General features: G+C 40.5%; 1 protein-coding gene across 2 annotated transcripts in view; it reads right to left on the reverse strand.

Annotated features, from left to right (window-relative positions):
* Positions 1-470: 470 nt before the first annotated feature.
* LOC138637951 (receptor-interacting serine/threonine-protein kinase 3-like) overlaps positions 471-23,667 on the reverse strand; it is a 33,599-nt gene continuing 10,402 nt past the window's right edge. For both annotated transcript variants that reach the window (XM_069726875.1, XM_069726882.1), the window contains exons 2-10: positions 19,975-20,311; positions 19,014-19,153; positions 12,159-12,208; positions 11,832-11,990; positions 10,203-10,309; positions 9,744-9,804; positions 5,601-5,695; positions 3,623-3,677; positions 471-2,477 (exon numbers count right to left, since the gene is read on the reverse strand). In XM_069726875.1, coding sequence (XP_069582976.1) covers positions 2,257-2,477; positions 3,623-3,677; positions 5,601-5,695; positions 9,744-9,804; positions 10,203-10,309; positions 11,832-11,990; positions 12,159-12,208; positions 19,014-19,153; positions 19,975-20,311 — 1,225 coding nt within the window. In that variant the 3' untranslated portion in view covers positions 471-2,256. The remainder of the gene's footprint in view (positions 2,478-3,622; positions 3,678-5,600; positions 5,696-9,743; positions 9,805-10,202; positions 10,310-11,831; positions 11,991-12,158; positions 12,209-19,013; positions 19,154-19,974; positions 20,312-23,667) is intronic.

Below are 23,667 nucleotides of genomic sequence, written 5' to 3' on the forward strand. Positions count from 1 at the left end.
CCCCACATCATGCTGCTTTCAGATGGGGTAACAAAAACCTGGTGACAGATTCCCCTTAAGAGAAAAAAAAATTGGCCTCAGTGTTGACAGAGAGTGTGAGCGTCCTGCTTTGGTATCAGAGCACTTTCTAAAGAGATTTATTCTAGGCGGGCTCTCTTTTGTTTGAGGAATGGTGGACTCCTTTTTTCAAGGAAAAAAAAATTAAAAGAAAGAAAATCAATACTACTATTAGATATACGTACTATGAAACCTAGATCACATTTTCGCAGCCTCATATCTTTTCTCCTTCTTTCATGTTTAGGACCATCCCTATAGCGAACAATCATTTTTCATGCAATTTGTGGATGTCTTTATTTTTGTGATACTTATATCACAATACTATATTCTTAACCGATCTTAGTTTTCCTTCGATTTCTTGTAGATAGCGTAAGATCCCGTGTTTGCTGAGAAGATTAGCACGATGGCGTCAGTGTTTTCACTCTTAACTTGATAATAAGGTTTTAATAACACTTCAACATAAACAACGTACAAAAATTCATATTCATAAAAATTGTCCCAAAAGCAAAAAGCTGTAAACACTAAGAAAAAACAGTACATAGTATAAAAAGATGCAAACTCAAGGACCTTATATTGGCCATATATGGTTCTGGTCTTCCTCTGGATATCAAAATTAGAATAGGAACTGCTCTCTGCATGGAGAGATATTCAGCACATTATAAAAAAACAAGTATAGCTTTTATCTGAAAATAATACTAACTAAACTGCTGTCCACAAAAGGCAAGTGATCAGTATAATAAAGAGCTGTACAAATCAAAGGTGTAATGAAAATGGGTGCTGGGGTTGCAGTTACACCTGGTTCTTGGATCCTATTGAGGCCAAAATGTCCTTTCGCCCATGCAGGAAGACTACCGTAGTTCTACTAAAGACTAATAGTTAAAGATCCTGCATTGTGACCAATGACCTTTAAGTTACACTTTCTGATGCTAAGTTACTATGTTATATAGCACCATGGAATCAATGGTGCTATATCAATGAATAATAATAATATCGACCTAATGACAGAACAGTCCAGCTGACATATGCTATCTATAGAAGCAGATAAAATAATTGAGCAACCACAATTGAATGAAATGAGATGTAGAAAATTTGCGAAAGACGTTTCTCAGTGAAGAAAATAACTGAAAACTGAAATTAAAAAAACCCCAAATGGTTGAGTATAATCGACTTTGGAAAGAGGCAGTTCTATAAGTTAAAACCAGAGTCCCAAATTCTGAAAGATGACAAAAAAGAGACACGGAGAGGTCAATGTCAAATTTGCTCACATTTGAAACACTTTGAAAGCACTAGTCAAATTTGGAGAGACCCAATCTCGGAAAAGGCAGGCGGAAGTTAAATAATCAGTTCGTTATAAAGGATGAACTTGAATTATGTAAACGTTATCAGTGGGATTGGTATTAATGGCGTCCATGATCTTCTTAGCAGTGGCTAAGGCTATCTTCCAAACTGTTATGCACCCTAAAAAATAATTTCATAGTTTTGTTGTAGTGAATGGTGATGGTCTTAGTTCGAGAATCGGCAACTTTAGACATATGAGAATTTTCCTGTGCCAAGTGGTTTGGTGTTTGAAGCAAGGTTTCCAGTGAGGATGGCTCAGTAGTTGGCTAAGCAATGTGAAATGTTGTCACAATATTATGGCAAGGCTGAAAATACCGGAACAATTCAGTTCTTGTTATACAAAAGCATAGCAAAGCTGGTGGCAGGTGGTTCAGTCTGGAGGGTCTGTGGAAATGTAGAGCTCTCACGTAAGAGAATATTAGAGGAACATCGTATTGGTAACAGTAAGACATTTGTTCTACCTTTCTCTACTGAGTAGAACCAATCTTGCCCCAAGGTCTTATATAAAGGAGAAGTTATTATAAAAATCATCTATTCTTGGATCTGATTGACACAAGTACATATTTCATAAGAATCAGCATCCACAAAGGCTGGTTCTCTTCTTCTTTCCTTGTAGGATAGGTGAATGACTGAAAGAGTTCAATTTCTCAGAGTGCTGGCAGGTATTTTGAATGTTTTGGACCATCCTATCTTTCGAGTTGTCTTTGTGCTTTGCCATATGATATAGGTCAGTATGTAACAGCACACCAAGATCTATTGAGCTTCATTAATACAGGACTGCAGTATCCAAATGTCCCAATAAATTGGTTACGTGGAATTGTTTGTGGTCAGTATTTATGCTTGAATTTTAATTGTCACGGTTTAAAATTTTTTGAGTAAAGATAAAATCTTGTCAGGATTCTTTACATATTTGGTAAGTAGGACTTTCCCAGCGATGTTCCCTAACTCCTTCAAACTCTGGTTGCTGTTCAGTTGCTCCTGTATTTCCTTAGGCACAATTTCATTATTATCAATCATCTTCTTTATCTTGTTATACTCTCCAGATTCCTTGACGACTGTCACAATGTTATCCACTACAAGCTCTGAAACAAAGACCAGTCATTAGCACATAAATATAGAAAGCACATATTATGTCTGCGAGTTTTTTAGAGCAAAGCTAGAGCCATTCATAACAGGCTTCACGGTGAGACTATGTAGCAATTACTGTCCAAACATCACATAATATAGTTAAACTTCATTGGGATGACATCCCATCTTAAGTCAAAAGTGGTCTGCATTATTGGTCCTTTTAAAGAGAAAAGCCAATACTCATGGTACATAAAGACATTGAAAATTTTGTCTATATCTTCCTAAATGAGTGGTCTTTTGAGGAGATTCTCTGTCATGCTGGAAACTCGCACGGGCGATAGGCACAGCTCTACTCACTGTGGTCATCGCTCTGTTCTCCCCAGTTGCTGACTGTCTCCATGAACTGCCTCTTGTAGCATTTCCAACACTGCTGCATCCTCCTGCTGCTGGTGAATCGCTACCTGGCTATACGGGGGCATGGCTACTTCCTGCAGGCATTTAATCCCATCCTGTGCTGCAGAAGGAAGATTCTCTGGCCTATCCCCAAGCAGCAGGGGGTTTATTAGGCAGCTCCTCCCACCACTACTTGCCTAATATAAGGTTCCAGTTCAATCTGTCTAGATTCCAGTAAGGACCTCTCTAGTATTATCTAACCTGTTTTCTGACCCATCTTGCCTGCCCTTTTATTTTGACCTTTCCTTTCCTAAACTCGACTACATACATTGAACATGTATTGCTTGCCTTGACCCCAGATTGTCTGACCATCTCTTTGACTCTGTCCACCAGCACCTCATATCCGTGTCTCTGACCCTTCCAGTGAGCTGCTGCAGACCAAGGTAGTGCCCTGAACTGGCACTTGGTGTCTACGTGCAGCCCAGCCTATCCTCACCATCAGAGGTTCAAGTGACTGCCCAGCAGTCACTTAGTTACACCGCTCTAGTGTAAGCCCGGCCTGTGGCACAGTAGGTCCACACCCACCAAAGTTACATTTTCCATAAATAGCGTTTATATGATATGTATAGTCTTCTTTGACTATCTTATGCTTATAGTCACACAGTGATTGTTTTGCCATAGCTTAGTGATTTTGATGGAGGATACCTATTCTTGAACTTTAGCTTTTGATTTTAGATGTGATATATGATATAAGATTGTTAATAACCTGCAGTTGAAATATCTTTGTTCACATGTATGACTTCTGGAGGCTGGGGAGGGTCCTGAAAGAGAAAAAAGCTAGAGTAAGCATGTGCTAATATTTTTTTTATAAAACTTTATTAGCGCATTTTAGCCCTCGGAAAAGATTATAACAAATATTTTGAGAACAAAATTATGTTTTTGATATCCAAAAGGAATGAAATCAATACAGTATAGATCGTAGTGATAACATATTGAAATATATCATATTATATATCTGTTATCCCCAAAAGACTTATAGAAGTAAATTTGAGGTAATACCGGTAATAATAATCTCTTTATTTATATAGCATCAACATATTACGCAGCGCTTCACAGACATTATCATATAGTATTACCAACAATGGGGGTAGGATTGGACGTAGAGTGTAGCGTCTACATGTCTTATAGTATAAATGATGGGCCTTCCACTAGAAAGGAGCGAATATATTAGACAAAGTTGAATTCTATTCCAACATTACAAAAATGTGAATTTGTCAAATGCTGATTTTTTGGAATTCGCTTCTACGAGGATTCAGGAAAAGAGTGCCATTTAGTGGTTATGAAAACATACTTTACCCATCACTTCTCCGACCCTTCAGCTCCACACCATCTCTTGTTTGGTTCTCATCTTCTTATCACCGCTGCTCACACTGATATCCCCAGGTCTCTTCATACTGACCCAGGAACGTCTGGCTCTCATGAGGCCCAGGATGTTTCCACACAAAATCGCGGCACATGTCTCGATGCAGAACCATCGCAAGCCTCATCAGAGCTAGAAGTTCCAGTCCAGTATGAAGAGGCCTCAGAAATTATTGCTAGTGGCAGTGATAAGAACAAGTATTAAGGACCAAATGGGTGAAAGTGAAAAGTGGAGGCGGGTCTTACATATTACTGATGTATGACCCCAGTGCATAATAAGAGGCATTCCATTTATGGAGTAAAACTTCTCTGAATTGAATTTCCCTGGAAATTCTGTGCAGACAATTTTTGAATGTTCACAAAAATTGAGCTTGAATTAAGTTGGCCATAAAACATATAAAACATACAAGAGAAAAAATGAGCAAAAACCCTTCTGTAAATAAGTAAAAAGCAGCAGGAGTTTTGCTCATTTTTGGTATTATTGTATTCTGTGCATGCTGGGGTGTGGCCATCTTTTTCTGAGCGGGAGATTGTATATAAAGTTTCCCAAGGCTGGTGTTCTGTTGGTTGGGCCCAGTCCTGTTGTCTGCCCTTATTTACACTGAGGTCAACATTGATACATGGTAAGGTTTCTAATATTAAACAGTGTAGGACTGTCCCAATCAGAGTTACCTTGTTGTGGTGGGATAGCTTTTATGCTATTATTGATAAAAAACAGTATTACTAAAAACTGTGTAATTTAGATGCACTTTTTTCATTTTACTTATTAACAGCAGAGTTTTTGCTCATGTTTTCTCTTGTACGCTTTATATGTTTTATGGCCAATGTGAACATGCGTTTATATGCTGCATGTGTACCAACTTTATTCAAGCTCAATTTTTTTGTTTTTTCTTTGTATTATTGCTTTTTGTGCAAGCCGGGGTGTGGCCACCCTTTTTTAAGCTGGAGATTGTATATAAAGCTCCCCCAGGCTGGTGTTCTACTGGTTGGGCCCAGTCCTGTTGTCTGCCCTTATTCACACTGAAGTCAACATTAACACATGGTAAGGTTTCTAGTATTAGACAGTGTAGGACTGTCCAGATCAGATTTACCTTGTTGTAGTGGGATGGCTTTTATGCTGTTTTTGATCAAAAACAGTATTACTAAAAACTGTTCTATTTTGATGCACTTTTTGCTTTTCACTTATTTACAGCAGGGTTTTTGCTCATTTTTTCTCTTGTATGTTTTAATTTTTGAATGTTGCCTGATCTGTTCATCTCTACCTACCACCCATCCTGTTGCAGACAACCTCTACTAGAAAAGCTCTAGTGCCATACAGAACACACCATATCATCTTTCTCAGGTTCTTCATCTTTTGCTTTTTTGTCTCTTGATCTTGGCTCCTCTATCACTTGAGTATCTTGAAGATCATCTCTGAAAGCTAAAATAGGTAATCTATTATTAGCAGAGCACAGTATATAATTTTTGGGTGTTGTAGCACAATAGATTTTACAATGAAGTTCTTAATACATGCAATGAATGGACAGGACTTTGATACAAGGATACAGCCTAGGCCTAGATGCATAATATTTAGAGAAAAAACACTTTGTAGAACTCAAATGCTAGCATTCTGGATTCTTCTTGTGATTAAATGACACAAACAACATCATGACATAATAAGAGGCTTTATTTGATGTTATGACGTCAAATAATCACAAGAGATGCTCAGGATCTCGGCACTAAAGTGCCAGCCGAACATGTTTGAACCACCGTGGTGCAGCTGGCATGATATACCGTCATGAGCGTTGGACCAGTGTCCTCATAATCATTTTGCTCAAGGGTTGTGGTGTTCTTTTAGTGTGCTTCCTTACAATATGAAAAATAGATTTTAGAGGGGTAATCATATACATGTCAATCTATGGGACCACATTGGCTTCAGGAGATAACAGAAAACCCAAATACATATTGTGAGATATGGAGTGTGGCGAGTAATAGCACCCACCCTCAAACTTTCTCAATCGGCTCCAAAAACATCATATGAGAAAGGAGAAAATACGGAGCATCGATGAACAATAAATATCAAAGTTTATTTCATAAATAGTCCATAATAAAAAGTGAAATTCATTGATATTATACAGTAACATACACGAAGATGCCAAGAAATGGTGAAGACCCCTCCCCCCACACTCAAGTGGTGCCCCCACAAAAGAAAGCATCAAAGACCCCCATGATCTAATATAATCAAATGCTGCTTAGCAATGGTCTAAGTAGACCTAGCCCTGGTCCAATACACAAATACCCCACCAAAGTGTATCTCCATCCCATAACACAAAAAATAGGGAATGAGTATAAGTACCAGGCTTACCAATATCGGGGGCAAGTTGGGAAGGAAAACAGGCGGAGAGTGGACCCCGATGCACGTTTTGTGGCAGCGCTGTGCCGCTTTCTCAAGGGGATGGCATTTGGTGCTGAAAAGGACCTTCAAATAGCCCAATGACCCCAATCACATGGTGGTTACCGACGAATCACAGAGGCACTCTCGGCGCGTGCGCATTGCGTCCGCCAGGTCCTAGCTGTGGAACCCGGCATCATGCCCAGTGCGCACGCGCGGGGAACAAAAAGCTCCCTGAGCACACGGACAAGGCCAAAAGACGCCAGTCCACACCAGGGAGCAGCAAACCGCAACGCGACACGCACGGCCACAGCTCAAACATACATTTTGTATCTTGCCATAACCTCCATAGCAAACAAAAGAGCCTAATACAACTGTTTCTAAATTACAATATCAGGAAAACACACTTTGAATGGGGATCGTGTCACTATACATAATAAGATGAATCCACGCATTGGGTAAGTATCAGTCCATTCAGAAGAGGGCAGTTGTCCAGCATGATGATCAAAAGGGGGTCATATATGTTGTCCATAGTTTATGTCTAGAATCCCCGAAGCATGAAGTGGCACATCAATCAGGAGTGTCGGCAAGATCAAAAACGGCTAAATGAAGGAAACCTTGGGCACCAGATGTATCAAAAGTTACTAATAATACAAGGAAAAATAAAAAAACATTAAAGAAACATACAAAAGCACATAAAAACAACAACCCGGCTGAAACGAAAGGGGAGAGGAAACAAAAGAAGGAATTGATGGGAAACAGGAGGTAACTAAATGTACACTATAACCAAAGCAGGAATAAGGGGCAAAATTCAAAATACTTATAAGAAGGGAGCAAAACTCAGTGCTTCGTTCAAGCCTTTTGGTGACATGGTATTAAGTTGCACAATCCATTTCATTTCGATTTGTGCTAAAAGTTTCTTATTGTCACCACCTCTAATCCCCATGTGCAGGACATCAATCTCCTTCACCCGAAGAAGTCTTGCGTCGCATTTATGATGCAACCTAAAGTGACGGGGGATTGTTTTAAGATCTGAAGTGTCAGACACTGTCCTGGCCGCACCAATGTCCCGCACATGCTCTCAGACTCGAACTCTAAGTTCACGAGTAGTGAGCCCCACATACACCATAGGGCAGGGACATGTAGCATAATAAGTCACGTTGGTTGTGCTACAGGAAATCTTCTGTCTAATTTGGAATTCCTTAGTTCCATCAGTGGAAACAAAACTAGAGCAGTGCAGGACAATCGTGCAGGCAAGATGGTGTCCGCACGGAAAGCATCCCCGGATGGGACCATTCATACCAAATGGATTGCTTGGGGTGGGGATATAATGGCTATGAACCAATAGATCATTTAAGTTTTTGCATCTCCTAGAGGTCATGTGTGGAAAGGACCCCAGGGAGGCCGTCAGGGAGGGCTCCGTCCCAAGGACGGACCAATGTTTAGTCAGAATGGAACGCATATTGTTCCACTTATGGTTGTAGGTAGACATGAACCGAATAGGGCCATCTCTACCTACATTTTTCTGCCTCCTGGGCGGATGTAACAAACTATCACGTGGGGTTTTTCTGGCTCGGTCATAACCGTGCTTGACAGATCTCCGACTATAACCCTGGGCCAGAAAACGATTTTTCAAATCCGAGGCCTGTGCCTTGAATTTGGATTCAGAGGAACATATTCGCCACATCCTAAGGAACTGTCCGACCGGGACGGCCCTAATCGCGGACGGGTCATGAGCTGATGAAGCATGTAATAAAGAATTAACCGAGGTCGACTTCCTAAAGACATCCACCTGGATACGCCGATTAGTATCGACCTCCACTCGGACGTCCAGGAAGTCAACCGTAACATCACTATAAGTGTACGTAAGCCGGATGTTAGAAGTGTTGCCATTCAATGTACCTATAAAATCCTCGAGCTGGTGGACCAACCCATCCCACAAGAAAAGAATATCATCAATGAAGCGATACCAGCACAGCACATGGGAGGCGGCCGGGTTGTTGTTTTTATGTGCTTTTGTATTTTTTTAATGCTTTTTATTTTTCCTTGTATTATTAGTAACTCTTGATACAGCTGGTGCCCAAGGTATCCTTCATTTATCCGTTTTTGATGTTGCCGACACTCCTGATTGATGTGCCACTTCATGCTTGGGGGATTCTAGACAAACTATGGACAAGATGTATGACCCCCTTTTGATAATCTTGATGGACAACTGCCCTCTTCTGAATGGACTGATACTTACCCAATGCATGGATCGCCCTATTAAGTATAGTGACACGATCTCCATTAAAAGTGTGCTTTCCTGATATTGTAATTTAGAAACAGTTGTATTAGGCTCTTTTGTTTGCTATGGAGGTTATGGCAAGATGCAAAATGTATGTTTGAGCTGTGGCCGTTTGAGCTTTTTGTTCCCTGCGCGTGCGCACTGGGCATGACGCCGGGTTCCACAGCTAGGACCTGGCGGACGCAATGCACACGAGCAGAGAGTGCCGCTGTGATTCGTCGGTAACCACCATGTGATTGGGGTCATTGGGCTATTTGTAGGTCCTTTTCAGCACCAAATGCCTTCCCCTTGAGAAAGCGGCACGGCGCTGCCGCGAAATGCGCGTTGGGATCCACTCTCCGGCTGTCTTCCCACCTCGCCCCCTATATTGGTAAGCCTGGTACTCATTCCCTTTTTATGTGTTTTGGGATGGAGTAACATTTAATATACTTTTGTGGGGTATTTGTGTATGGGACCAGGGCTAGGTCTACTTAGACCATTGCTTAACAGCATTTGACTATATTAGATCATGGGGGTCATTGATGCTTTCCTTTGTGGGGGCACCACTTGAGTGTGGGGGGAGGGGTCTTCAGCATTTCTTGGCATCTTCGTGTATGTTACTGTATAATAGCAACGAATTTCACTTTTTATTATGGACTATTTATGAAATCAACTTTGATATTTATTGTTCATCGATGCTCTGTATTTTCTCCTTTCTCATATATTGGTTTCAGGGGAGTGGTAGTTAGGTTTTGGTGCATCTATCTCCATGTTCTAAGAGTGAAAGAACCAAGTAAGGTGTTCTCCATCGACTCCCAAAGTAGTTGAACTGACCTCTGATGAAACTTTCTGCAGAAAGGCTGGGATCTTCTAATGTTTCAAATATATCTAGTAACTAAAAATGAGAAATTAGATTAGAGGGCATTTTTTACCCACATGTATGTAATTACATTATAATTATCAATTCTTCTGTATATTAATGTACCCACTTCTAAAAGCGTGTTATCTTTATATAAAACAAAAAAAATCTAGTCTAGACTAGTAGATATACTAGTACTATATGTACTTGATCCTACAACCATCTATGACATATGTGTGCTTGAAGTCTACAGTTGTAAAATAATATGTGAATGTATTTTCATTAGTACAATATCATTAGATGATGAGTCTTTATCAAACCTAGCTTCTATCAACCTTGATGTAAATCAAACAAGCCAAAAAAATGTACAAATTGAGAGAAGACACCAATGGTTGAAAATTGACAAATACAACTGAACCAACAGTAGACTGTACCTCATCTTGGGACGGTTTCTTATTGAGAAGATTTTCAACACTTCGACCAGCATCAATAACTTCATCTTTATATGCATCAAACATCATTGCCGTGAACACAGTACATTCTTATGAGAAAAAAAAAAACATGGATGGAAGAGTAAGATTACAAAATGCAGAACTATTGGCAATAAACAGTGCTGATTCTTTATGGTGGTAAATTCAACATGAGCAACAAATACGGTAACTTAATGTATTTTTTTTACTCAATATTTGAGATTAGAGAATAGTTTTGCAGGGCCCTTGTTCTGTGGCCATACAACTGGAGCCAGGAAATGTCCTCCCACTTGTCAGAATCCCTAGCATCATGCTTCATTCATCCATCATTTCAAGAGCTTGTTTGTAAGAAAAATTAAAGTCACTTAATATTTAGCAAAACTTCCTTGATCACCAAAAATTGCAATAAAAATGATCTTCAAAAAGAACAGTAGACCTCTATAATATGAACCTTCTTTACTTCTATTACATAGGACAAGTTTGTATTTACGCTCAATATTCCCATTAGATGGGAGAACTCATTGATATCAGTGACTAACCCTGAAGATCTAATCGAGAAAGAGAAATTGGTTGTTACTCTAAATTTAAATGTTCTAAAAGCTAATCCCACCTTGACTTTGCAATAAGGTTACATGTCCAGTCAGTGTGATTCAGCATCCTCTGAATGGGTTTTCTCTCAACACCAGTATATTTTTCCACGTCTTGACTGCCTACACAGTCTTGACTACTCTTCATCCTTGGTACTTTGTTTTCCCAAAGCAAATCAATTCCCCAGATTCCTATACCTCACAATATTGTTGAGTATTTGATGGCACATGATCACAATCCCATACGACAGTTATTTATATCGTATAGTACTGATCTGATGACCCAAACTGTACTTCTATGCATCATTTCCCGCTACTATGAGCAACTGCTTGTTTTGCTGAGTATACCTTAGTTCAGGTTGTTAAATCTAAGTATTCCAAAAAAGAAGTCTGATGAAGGCTACCTTCAGAAATGAAAATCAATGGTCATCAAAATATGGGTGGGCAAAACAAAATTTAAAAAAGGGGACCATTTATTTGAAAAATGCCCTACTAGCATTTTTCCATGAATATCAGTATGAATCACTAAGTAACAAAAAAAAGACTATGAGAATTGAGATACGTGTCAAACTTCAGTCAAATACACCTCAGTGTGTCTAGAAAAGGAAAGGTGATTTTCTCCACTCATGCGATGAACATTATTGGATTATATACATGACTAAGACTCTGATGTGTTGATTAATGCTATATTTTGCTAAATTTGATTATTCCACAATACTGCTTGGAAACCAACATTGGCTGAGACCAAGGACCCAGAACTCCTGATACTAATACTCACTTTGGTTAGATTGTGCCTAACATGCCAAATTTGACCAGGTCAGCTCCTGCCCGATATATCTCTTGACCAAACTATGGTACCAGAGAAAACTTCCTTTTTTTTAATTTATTTTAGGTCAAGACTAATAAACAAAACATGGGTAAAAAGACCATAGATATTATAAAGTGGTCTAAATTACACCCTAAAATTCAGTTCGACAGTGTTGGTAAATTAAATTTTTGTACTTACCATGGAAACTGGGTCGGTTCTCTGCATTTTGGTTCCAACATCTAATCATTAAATCTTTAGCTTCAGGCACCATTTTGACCTCACTGTGCTCATCTACATCGCTAATTCTAGGTCTTTGGCCTTCACCCACCAAGCGCCGGATATCAGCTGCATCTCTGCCTGTAATTGAGGGAGACAAATATATATATATATATATATATATATATATATATATATATATATATATAACTTGAAACCTGTTATATGTTGTGTCAACAAAAAAAATAAAGGACTGTAGTATTTTCCATGAATGTGCTATGTTGTCTGAGGCTGCATACTGGAACCTACCGTGGTATGGCTCTTCACGTGAGAACAATGTCCACATTAAGATTCCATAGCTGCAATTCAGAAAAAATAATAGAGACATATCACATATTCATTATTAGTTATTAATAATGTCAGATGAACTTCTGTCTAACAGTGCCTTGAAAAATTATTCATACCCCATTAACTTTTTCACATTTTTTCATGATACACCCACAAACATAAAAATATGTCATTGGGATTTTACAGTTCTGCTCAAATGTTTACATACTCCAGAAGAATTTTTGCTGTCTAGGCCTTTTTTCAGGGAATATGAATAATAACACCAAAACTTTTTCTCCTCTCATGGCTAGTGGTTGGGGGAAGTTGTTTATTGTCAAACTAATGTGTTCTCTTTTTAAATCATAATGACAACCCTAAATATCCAAGTGACCCTCATCAAAAGTTCACATACCCTGGTGATTTTGCCTGATAAAATGCACAGAAGTTGACACAAATGAGTTTAAATGGCTGCTAAAGGTAACATCCTCACCTGTGACCTGTTTGCTTGAAATCAGTTTGTGTGCATAAAAGCTGAGTGAGTTTCTGGGATCCAAACAGACTCTTCCATCTTTCATCCAGCCACTGACGTTTCTGGATTGTGAGTCATGGGGAAAGCAAAAGAATTTTCAACAAATCTACGGGAAAAGTTAATTGAACTGTATAAAACAAGACAGGGATGCAAAAAGATATCCAAGGAATTTATAATGCCAGTCAGCAGCGTTCAAACTGTGATAACCAAATGGAAAATCAGGGGCTCTGTAAAAACCACTGTCAGGTAGACCAACAAAAATGTCATCCATACCTGCCAGGAAAATTGTTCGGGATGCAAAGAAAATCCCACAAATAGCATCAGCTGAAATACAGGACTCTGTAAAATAGCGGTGTAGCTGTTTCAAGATGCACAATAAGGAGGAACTTGAATAAAATGTGCTGCATGGTTGAGTCACCAGAAAAATGATATTACTGCTCAAATGCCACAAAGTTTCTCGCCTACAATGCACAAAACAGCACAGAGAGCAGCCTCAAAACTTCTGGAAAAAGGTAATTTGGAGTGATGAGACCAAAGTAATACTTTTTCGCCACAACCATAAACATTACACTTGGAGAGGTCAACAAGGCTTATGATGAAAGGAACGTCATTCCTACTGAAAAGCACACAGTAGGATCACTGATATTTTGGGGATGTATGAGCTACAAAGGCACAGGAAACTTAGTCAAAGTTGAAGGAAAGATGAATGCAGTACGTTATCAGTAAACACTGGAGGCAAATTTGCACTCATCAGCATGGAAGCTGCGCATGGGATGCACTTGGACGTTCCAACATGACAACGATCCAAAACACAAGGCCAAGTCAACCAGTCATAGGCTACAGCAGAACAAAGTGAAGGTTCTGGAGTGGCCATCTCAGTCTCCTGACCTCAATACCATTAATCCACTATGGGTAGATCTCAATCACACAGCTCATGCTAGACAGCCCAGGAATTTACAGGAACTGGAGGCTTTTTGCCAAGAAGAGTGGGCAACTTTACCATCTGAGAAAATAAAGAACCTCATCCACAACTACCACAAAAGACTTCAAGATGTAATTTATGTTAGAGGGGACAATACAATGTATTAAGAAATGGGGTGCTAGGCGTCGGGATTCTCCTACTGCGTGGGATATATCCCAAGCATTTCCTGGTACTGTGGTCTCCCATTCTGCTATGGCCAAGGCAGGTGCTGCTCAGCACAGACGTCGATCCCAGCATCTTGCTCAGGCTCATGGTATACAATTGGTTACTGCTGGCTTTTCAGCCAAGTCTATGGGAACCAGTGATATTCTGATGCAGTCCTGCGCTCTAAGTCCAGAGATCACCTTACTGGGCATGTCCGTGACGTGGCGCCTTCTCATTGGTGGTCGGACGTTAGCTGCTCTGGTGATGTGGCGGCTCCGAATTGACCCGTGGGCTATGCCACGGCCGGCTGGGCATGAGTGTTTGGGGTTGAGCCTAGGGTTCAAAAGGCTCTCAGTGGCGCACTAGTATCACTTATCTGTTGTGTTTGTGAGTGGATACTCTACCACTCTGTTTGCACATCATGCTCTATACAGAGAGTTCTTATGTTGGCAGGTAGGATTAGGACTGGGTAGCTACCCCTTGGCTTAGCATGTGTTTCCTTCATGTGTGCGGTTAGCACAGCTGAGTTACAGAGCAAGTCCAACCTTCAGGCTACACCTCTCAGGGAAAACGTCAGGGCTTTGCACCTAGCGTCATATGAGTTTTTTCCTTTGGCTCTGCATCTGCTTCCTTCTTGTGTGTGATTGGCAGTTTAGTGGCAGAGAGACCGCAACCCACATGCTATCATCCCTGTGACATTTAACAGGGTATAGTACTCGGCTTATTGAATGCAGTACCTCTCAATGAAGTAACTGAGCTTGATACTTTGCGTTCTGTTCATACTGTGTGGAGTCTGATTAAGTTTAATGCTCACTGCTTCGTTCCGCCATTGTTCAAATTAGCAGCAGTTATACTTCTCTGCACGGTGGACCCCGGGTTGCGATTGCACTTTAATTCATATTTTAGTTAGTGCAATCCGCCAACCCTAACATGGTACATGTGAACTTTTGATCAGGGTCATTTGGATGTTTTGGGTTGTCATTATGATTTAAAAAGAGAAAACACAGTAGTTTGACAATAAATGGCTTCACCCACCCACTAACTATGAGTGGAGAAAAAGTTATGGTAGTATCATTCATATTCTCTGAAAAAAGGTCAAGAAAGCAGAAATGTTGCCAGGGTATGCAAATGTTTGAGCACAGCTGTATGTGATACCAACAAAAAAGTTGCAAGTGTTTGTGAAGTGTTATTGAAATGATATATGGTATTCTTATTATCTTACAAATTGGAAACTGGACTTCTTATGTCTTGCTTTTAAAAAATTGCTTTTTTCTTGCCTCTCTTCCATAAAGGCCATGTTTGTGGAGTGTACCATTAATACCACTTTCACATGTTCAGTATTGGGTCAGTATTTTACATTAGTATTTTTAAGCCAAAACCAGGAGTGGGTGTAAAATGCAAAAGTGGTGAACATGTTTCTATTATACTTTTTCTCTGATTTTTCCACTTCCGATTTCGGCTTGCAAATATTAGTTTAAAATAGTGAAAAAATACTGAACATGGAAATGTGGCCTTATTAGTGTTCTATTTCCTTGGAATGTTAGTTTAAGTCTACACCTTTCATTTTTCAACAGTGGATTCAATAGTGCTCCATGAGATATTCAGAGCTTGGACTTTTTTTATGTATACTAACCCTGCTTTACTTTTCCAAACAACTTTATCACCTTACTGGGCATTCATTTAGGGGGTGGGGTGTGTCTATATGTAAAATCGTCCTTAAAACCCATCCGGCGTGATAATATAGGTGAATTTAATGAAAATGTAGAATCCCTGTGGGTGGAGATAAGGGGAGGGGGAAAAAATAATAAATTACTGATAGGGGTTTGTTATAAATCTCCAAAAATAATGGAAGCAATGGATAATATCCTCGTAAAGCAAATAGATGAAGCTGCGACTCAAGGAGAAGTCATTATTATGGGGGACTTCAACTACCCTGAAATAGATTGGGGAACAGAAACCTGCAGTTCCAGCAAAGGTAATCGGTTTTTGACAACTATGAGAGACAATTACCTTTCACAACTGGTTCAGGACCCAACAAGAAGGGGGGAACTGCTAGACCTAATATTAACCAACAGACCAGACCGCATAGCAAATATAAGGGTTGGGGGTTACTTGGGAAATAGCAATCACAAAATAATACGTTTTCATGTATCCTTTAAAAAGATGTGTAATAGAGGGGTTACAAGGACACTAAACTTCAGGAGGGCAAATTTCCAACGGATGAGAGAGGATCTTGGTGCAATTAAATGGGACGATATCCTGAGACACAAAAATACACAAAGAAAATGGGAGACGTTTATTAACATCCTGGATAGGACCTGTGCACAGTATATACCGTATGGGAATAAACATATTAGGAATAGGAGGAAACCAATATGGCTAAATAGAGCTGTAAGGGGCGCAATAAGTGACAAAAAGAAAGCATTTAGAGAATTAAAGGAAGTAGGTAGTGAGGAGGCATTAAATAAATACAAAAAATTAAATAAATTCTGTAAAAAGCAAATCAAGGCAGCAAAGATTGAGACAGAGAGACTCATTGCCAGAGAGAGTAAAAATAATCCCAAAATATTCTTTAACTACATAAATAGTAAGAAACTAAAAAATCATAGTGTTGACCCCCTTAAAAATAGTCTGGGTGAAATGGTGGATGAGGATGAGGAAAAAGCCAATATGCTAAATGACTTTTTTTCATCAGTATTTACACAAGAAAATCCCATGGCAGACAAAATGACTAGTGATAAAAATTCCCCATTAAATGTCACCTGCTTAACCCAGCAAGAAGTGCGGCGGCGTCTAAAAATCACTAAAATTGACAAATCTCCGGGCCCGGATGGGATACACCCTCGAGTACTGCAGGAATTAAGTACAGTCATTGATAGACCATTATTTTTAATCTTTAAAGACTCCATAATAACAGGGTCTGTACCACAGGACTGGCATATAGCAAATGTGGTGCCAATATTCAAAAAGGGGACAAAAACTGAACTCGGAAATTATAGGCCAGTAAGCTTAACCTCTACTGTGGGTAAAATCCTGGAGGGCATTCTAAGGGATGCTATACTGGAGTATCTGAAGAGGAATAACCTCATGACCCAGTATCAGCACGGGTTTACTAGGGACCGTTCATGTCAGACTAATTTGATCAGTTTCTATGAAGAGGTAAGTTCCGGACTGGACCAAAGGAACCCAGTAGATGTAGTGTATATGGACTTTTCAAAAGCTTTTGATACGGTGCCACACAAAAGGTTGATACATAAAATGAGAATAATGTGGATAGGGGAAAATATGTGTAAGTGGGTTGAGAGCTGGCTCAGGGATAGGAAACAAAGGGTGGTTATTAATGGAACACACTCGGACTGGGTAGCGGTTAGCAGTGGGGTACCACAGGGGTCAGTATTGGGCCCTCTTCTTTTTAACATATTTATTAATGACCTTGTAGGGGGCATTCAGAGTAGAATTTCAATATTTGCAGATGACACTAAACTCTGCAGGGTAATCAATACAGAGGAGGACAATTTTATATTACAGGATGATTTATGTAAACTAGAAGCTTGGGCTGATAAATGGCAAATGAGCTTTAATGGGGATAAATGTAAGGTCATGCACTTGGGTAGAAGTAATAAGATGTATAATTATGTGCTTAATTCTAAAACTCTGGGCAAAACCGTCAATGAAAAAGACCTGGGTGTATGGGTGGATGACAAACTCATATTCAGTGGCCAGTGTCAGGCAGCTGCTACAAAGGCAAATAAAATAATGGGATGCATTAAAAGAGGCATAGATGCTCATAAGGAGAACATAATTTTACCTCTATACAAGTCACTTGTTCGACCACACTTAGAATACTGTGCACAGTTCTGGTCTCCGGTGTATAAGAAAGACATAGCTGAACTGGAGCGGGTGCAGAGAAGAGCGACCAAGGTTATTAAAGGACTGGGGGGTCTGCAATACCAAGATAGGTTATTACACTTGGGGCTATTTAGTTTGGAAAAACGAAGACTAAGGGGTTATCTTATGTTAATGTATAAATATATGAGGGGACAGTACAAAGACCTTTCTGATGATCTTTTTAATCATAGACCTGAAACAGGGACAAGGGGGCATCCTCTACGTTTGGAGGAAAAAAGGTTTAAGCATAATAACAGACGCGGATTCTTTACTGTAAGAGCAGTGAGACTATGGAACTCTCTGCCGTATGATGTTGTAATGAGTGATTCATTACTTAAATTTAAGAGGGGACTGGATACATTTCTGGAAAAGTATAATGTTACAGGGTATATACACTAGATTCCTTGATAGGGCGTTGATCCAGGGAACTAGTCTGATTGCCGTATGTGGAGTCGGGAAGGAATTTTTTTCCCCAAGGTGGAGCTTACTCTTTGCCACATGGTTTTTTTTTTTTGCCTTCCTCTGGATCAACATGTTAGGGCATGTTAGGTTAGGCTATGGGTTGAACTAGATGGACTTAAAGTCTTCCTTCAACCTTAATAACTATGTAACTATACTTGACATGTCTGTTGTGCTCCTCCTCATTAATTTTATACTTCACGCATACTTAATACTTTGTGCTGGTATCACAAAAAAAATCACATTAATATACATTTACGTTTGTGGATGTAATGTGAAAAAATGTGGAAAAGTTTACTGGATATGAATAGTTTTTCAAGGCACTGTATTTGTATTCCTAAAGAATCCAATGAAAGGGGCATCTCAATATCTATTGACTTATTGTGTGCAAGTTTTGACATAAATGCTTATGACCCAGTGATAAAAAAATGCAAAACCATTGGAGAGAGTCGAACGGTAAGAATGATTACTCTTGTCTTGAAAACTTAAAAATCTTTGACCCTAAGCATGTAAATGCTAAGTCAAGTTTTTAGTTTTTATAAACACCTCTTAATGGTGCCAAATGTGTTAATTTAATATGAAGAAGCAAAGATTGAAAGGATGTGTTGTTTAAGGGCTTGTTTCCATTTGCGAGATATACGCCCGTGTCTCGCATGTGGAAACGAAGCTCTGGCGCCGGCACTCCAGAGTGGAGCGTGCGGCTGCATGTGTTGCTATGCGGCTGCACGCTCCGCTCTGAAGTCCCGGCGCCAGAGCTTCGTTTCCACATGCGAGACACGGACGTATATCTCGCAAGTGGAAACAAGCCCTAACAGTCAGAAAATCGATCTCCTACCTGTAAACATCATAAGATTTAGTTGGACGATAGTTGATATCCTTCAGAGCTTCTGGGGCCATGTATGACCAGGTTCCAGCAAACGATGGAGTTGCAGAGCTAGTAACCCCAACAATCTTAGACAATCCAAAATCTGTGATCTTGAGAAAAAAGATACATTTACAAGCTGTATCCTACAGAAAACATTTGGTACTAGGGTTAGTAAGGATCCCATATACAAACCTTCACCGATCATTTATTGGGGCATATCAAAACAATATGCCATTATTTTCTGGGAATAAATGTATTGAAAAGGTCATATTTCATGGTTCAAATTTTGTTACCACTTTAGAAGTCTTATTTTTAGCTCTGATTTAGCCTTTTGATACCAGTGAGACTAAGAAGTGGCATAGAACATAGGCAGTTCTTGGACAAACACATTTCAAAACGTTGATCTCTAGATCCACTGGTAAGGCCTGTTCAGCTGTTTAGAAAGAGGCTACAAAAGGGAATGTCACAATGATTCATGGAGTCTAACTGAAACTGTCACATATCTACTCTCTCATGTCCTATTGGGTCTATATGAGGACCTACAGCAGATGTGCAAGTTTACTGTTATTGTTTTGTATGAAGTCATGCTCCTTTTGATATTCTGTATGTTTAGTATTACCTCGTATATATATCTATCCTAATTATATAGTTGGGTTCTTGTCTACATAACCACCTACCATTCCGGCAGAGCACAAGAGGCTTCTCAGGAGATTTGTCAACTGAGAATATGGAAAGTCTCTTCATTTTCCCAAACCTTTGCAAATTTTATTATGCATTTTAAGCTCAAAGAAGCCAAGCATTTGAGGTGTATGTTCAAATATTTCCTAGTAGGTTTCTTGTATGAGTACTTCCAGATCAGATGCATTAATTTGGCTAATACATATTTTTCTATGCCAATAATGCTGTGTAGTTGAGTAATGAATTTAATTACCTGTACATCTAAGTGCTTGTCCAACAGTACATTGCTTGGTTTCAGGTCTCGATGGATGATTGGTGGGTCAAGGCTGTGGAGGCAGTTCATACCCAGAGCCACCTGGTGAAAAATTTGAAACCTCAAGGCCCAAGGGACATCAGGGATTTTGTCATTGTCAAAGAGAGACAGTAAAGATCCATTAGGCATGTACTTCATGACCAGTCCATGTTCAGGAAGATCATCTTCAGGATTCCCATACACACCAATAAGTTGAAGTATGTGAGGATTGCTGCTGGCCTTCTGCATTATGCATTGTTCCTTTTTTAGATCCTTTATAAGTTTATTCAAATTGGAGCTGGATAAAAGCAAATAGTGCATATAGTAATACATATTGGAATTGTACCATTATACTTTCATTATGACTTCTGCCCATCATCCAACCCCTGGCGGTAAGTGACTAGTAATGCACCTAATGGGGGCTTTCTAGCTCAGCTCAGTAGCTGAGCATGCCTTATTCTCCATTATAGCTGATGCAGAGACAGAGGAAGGGGCTGACATAGCTATTGACCTGAGCCAAATAGCCACCCCTTAAACAAAGGGTCATATGCTGACACATCTATAGATTGTTTTTTACATCATTCACGTGGTGTAAAGAACATGTTAATTTCTTTCCACAGGTCATTGCAAGTCATCAATACCATTTAAACTCTGCAACATTAACATTGTAGAAAAAAAGCAAAGGAATGATGAATGGTGATGATTGAATAGTGAAATATTCTGATTTGGGAAAATTGGCACGGTACCGAATAATGAATCTAATGCAAGTCAATAGAAAAGCCGAATATTTTTCTGTTGGACCCAATAATCAGGTCTGGGGGCATGGTAAAAAGTTGAAATGAATGGGAAAGAGCTAAAGCTAAATGGAAACAGCATGGAGAAGATGCCAGCATGCCTTTCTGATTCACATATGGTAAATAGGAATAATGTCAGACTATTGCGCCTGTTATATGGATTTTGAAAAAGACTTACAAACCAAGTCAAACCAATTTTTTTTTTTAAATGGCAAAATGCTAAGAAACATTTTTTCCTTTATAATTACATATACATAATGCTAAGTAATAAAAATATTAGCATATGTTCACACGGAGCATTTTGGCTTTAGTTTTTCCTATTTGTGAGGGCTCTCACTCCAACATTTGGAAGGTCCTTCCCTCATGCAAAATAGTTTGCAAGATAGTGGAATACATATTCCCCATCCCTTTACAATGCAATTTCAAACATGCCCATTTGAATTTTGGGCTTGCCTGCCACCACCACCATGTCCACTGCCATGTCATTATGCGTCCCTCGCTTACAATTTGCAGAGTGCCAGCAGGTGCCATGAAACCTGAGTTTGGTATGGGACCTCAGGTGGCCCTGTATTATACATACGGGAGAGCTCTCACTCCTACATTTGGGAGGTCCGTCCCTCATGCCAAATAATTTGGAAGATAGCGAAATACATATTCCCCATCCCTTTACAATGTAATTTCAAATATGCCCATTTAAATTTTGGCCTTTGCCACCACCACCACCACGTCCACCACCATCTCATTATGCAGTTCTTGCTTCACATTTTCAGAGGGCCAACAGGTGCTGTGAATCCTGCATTTTTTAAGCTCAGCAGTTCATTTTTGCCCCCGGATCCCAATGTCATAGCAGGTGTAGCCGTTGTAAGGTAAATATAATACAGGAGTTGGGGCAGCCGTATGATCAATGTCATTTAACTTGGAAGGAGCCTACTCAAGGGAAAGAGACAGGAGTGCCATTGACCAATCTGCACATGCCTATGCAGCGCCCCAGAGTCCTGGTCATTGCAGTAATGTTGCTCTGCCACTAAGGGGAGCGATGTTATGTCTGATTGCACTAAAGGAGTTCACTTGACCAGGTATCACAGTCACACACTACACTTCACATTCCGGCCACCAGGGGGAGCAAAAGGCACTATGTACTAGGCCACTCCTCACACTGGTAAAACTGGGGGTTGGATAGGAAGTTAGGTCAGAACGCAGCCTGATAATCTGGGGGACAGAGAGAGAGAAGGAACAGATACGACAGTTGTGAGGACTATCCCATGGTGCTCAGCAGGGAAGGACTACAACACACAGGCGCTAGAAGGTAGACACTGATTCCCACCTGCAAAGATGGTCTCTGGATGTGCCTTCGGACCGGCCGGTCTCAGCCAGCCCCGTTAGCAGTGCTCTGGACTGCAGACCCCGAAGCCTTCAGTAAAGGTAAAGAGACTACAATCCGGTGTCCTCGTTATTCCTCGCACCTTGCACCACGCACCATCACCTTCCATTGGACGCCCCTTAGCAGGGTCACGGACCGGGTCTAGCCACCGTGACAACCCCAGCACCGAGACAGAGAGGACCGGTACCGAGAATCTGTGGCCCTGTGTCTGGGGGCGCTCCACCTATGCATTCTTCTGGAAACTACCCAACCAGACAGAATGTATCTTTTGCATGGTTTTGAGCAACAACGGAGTAATTACAGGATATGTTCCATAGGGTGTTGAGGTCTATGGAGTGTATTACTCAGGTGACAGGCAGTGCTGCAGAGCTCGGGTAAAGACCTTATCGTGGAAATGACCATGTTCCAATATGTATAAGGCTACAGCCTGAATAGGTCTGTGGAGCATATTAGCCTAGTCTCTTAGACGTGCTTAAAATATACAGAAACTGGCCAATACCCTGATAGGGCTGGCGGAATACACCAAATAAATATAAGGATAGTAATAAGGTACTTTCGTAGCGCAGGGTCCACCGTGCAGAGATGCTAACTGCTGCTCGGTAATGGCAGGCACAATATGGCGGTATAGTTACAAACACACGCAGGTTAACCATCACCTGGTGTGTACTGCAGCGAGCCCTGTTACTGCACAGAACAACTTGACTAAATTTAGAGCACAGAGTGCGTGCGGCATCGGACAGGCGAACGCCACTAACAACCGCTAACAGAAGAGATTTAGCGCACAGAGTGTGCGTGGCGTCGCACAGACGAATGCCAATATCTGACGCTAACTATCGGGAAGTGAACTGAGTGCACGGTGGTGCATAGGCAATGCCACTACTCGGTGCTGTCTCAAACTCCAATCACCCTATACACATACACAACCAGAGGGTAGGAGATCCTTAGGAGCTTTCACAAGAGACATACACGCTTGCACACACACACCACGATTACAGGATATACTAGTGTACGACCATGCGGCTGTGCGATCCTTTTATAGCTGCAGCCTTCCAGGACCTTGCTGATGGCCCAATCTGAGCTGCTTGAGGACCTGAGCATGTGACCTCCAACCACCAATGAGCGGTCGTCTCACAGGCAAGCTCAGATGGAGAAAAGCAGGACTTAGTCCCAGTAGCGTCTGCTCGCTGCTGACTAATGCTGGTTGCTATAGCTGAACCTGGGAGGGCAGAAGCAACCGAATGCACAGCATTATCCTGAGCAAGACGCTGGGACTGATGTCTTTGCTGAGTAGGATACTCTGTGGCTGAGGAAGAATGGGAGACCGCAGAGGTCATGGCTCGAGATTCCCCCTGTGCAGTAGCAGGAACTTGCCGCCTAACATACCCCACCACCATTTTTTAAAAGGAACCTAATTTCCAAATTTAGAAAATGTAAGGGAAGCAAGAGTTTAACAAAGAGACAGAAGTATCATGTATGATC

This window comes from Ranitomeya imitator, chromosome 1 (genome assembly GCF_032444005.1).
Source record: "Ranitomeya imitator isolate aRanImi1 chromosome 1, aRanImi1.pri, whole genome shotgun sequence".
NCBI classification, from domain to species: Eukaryota; Metazoa; Chordata; class Amphibia; order Anura; family Dendrobatidae; genus Ranitomeya; species Ranitomeya imitator.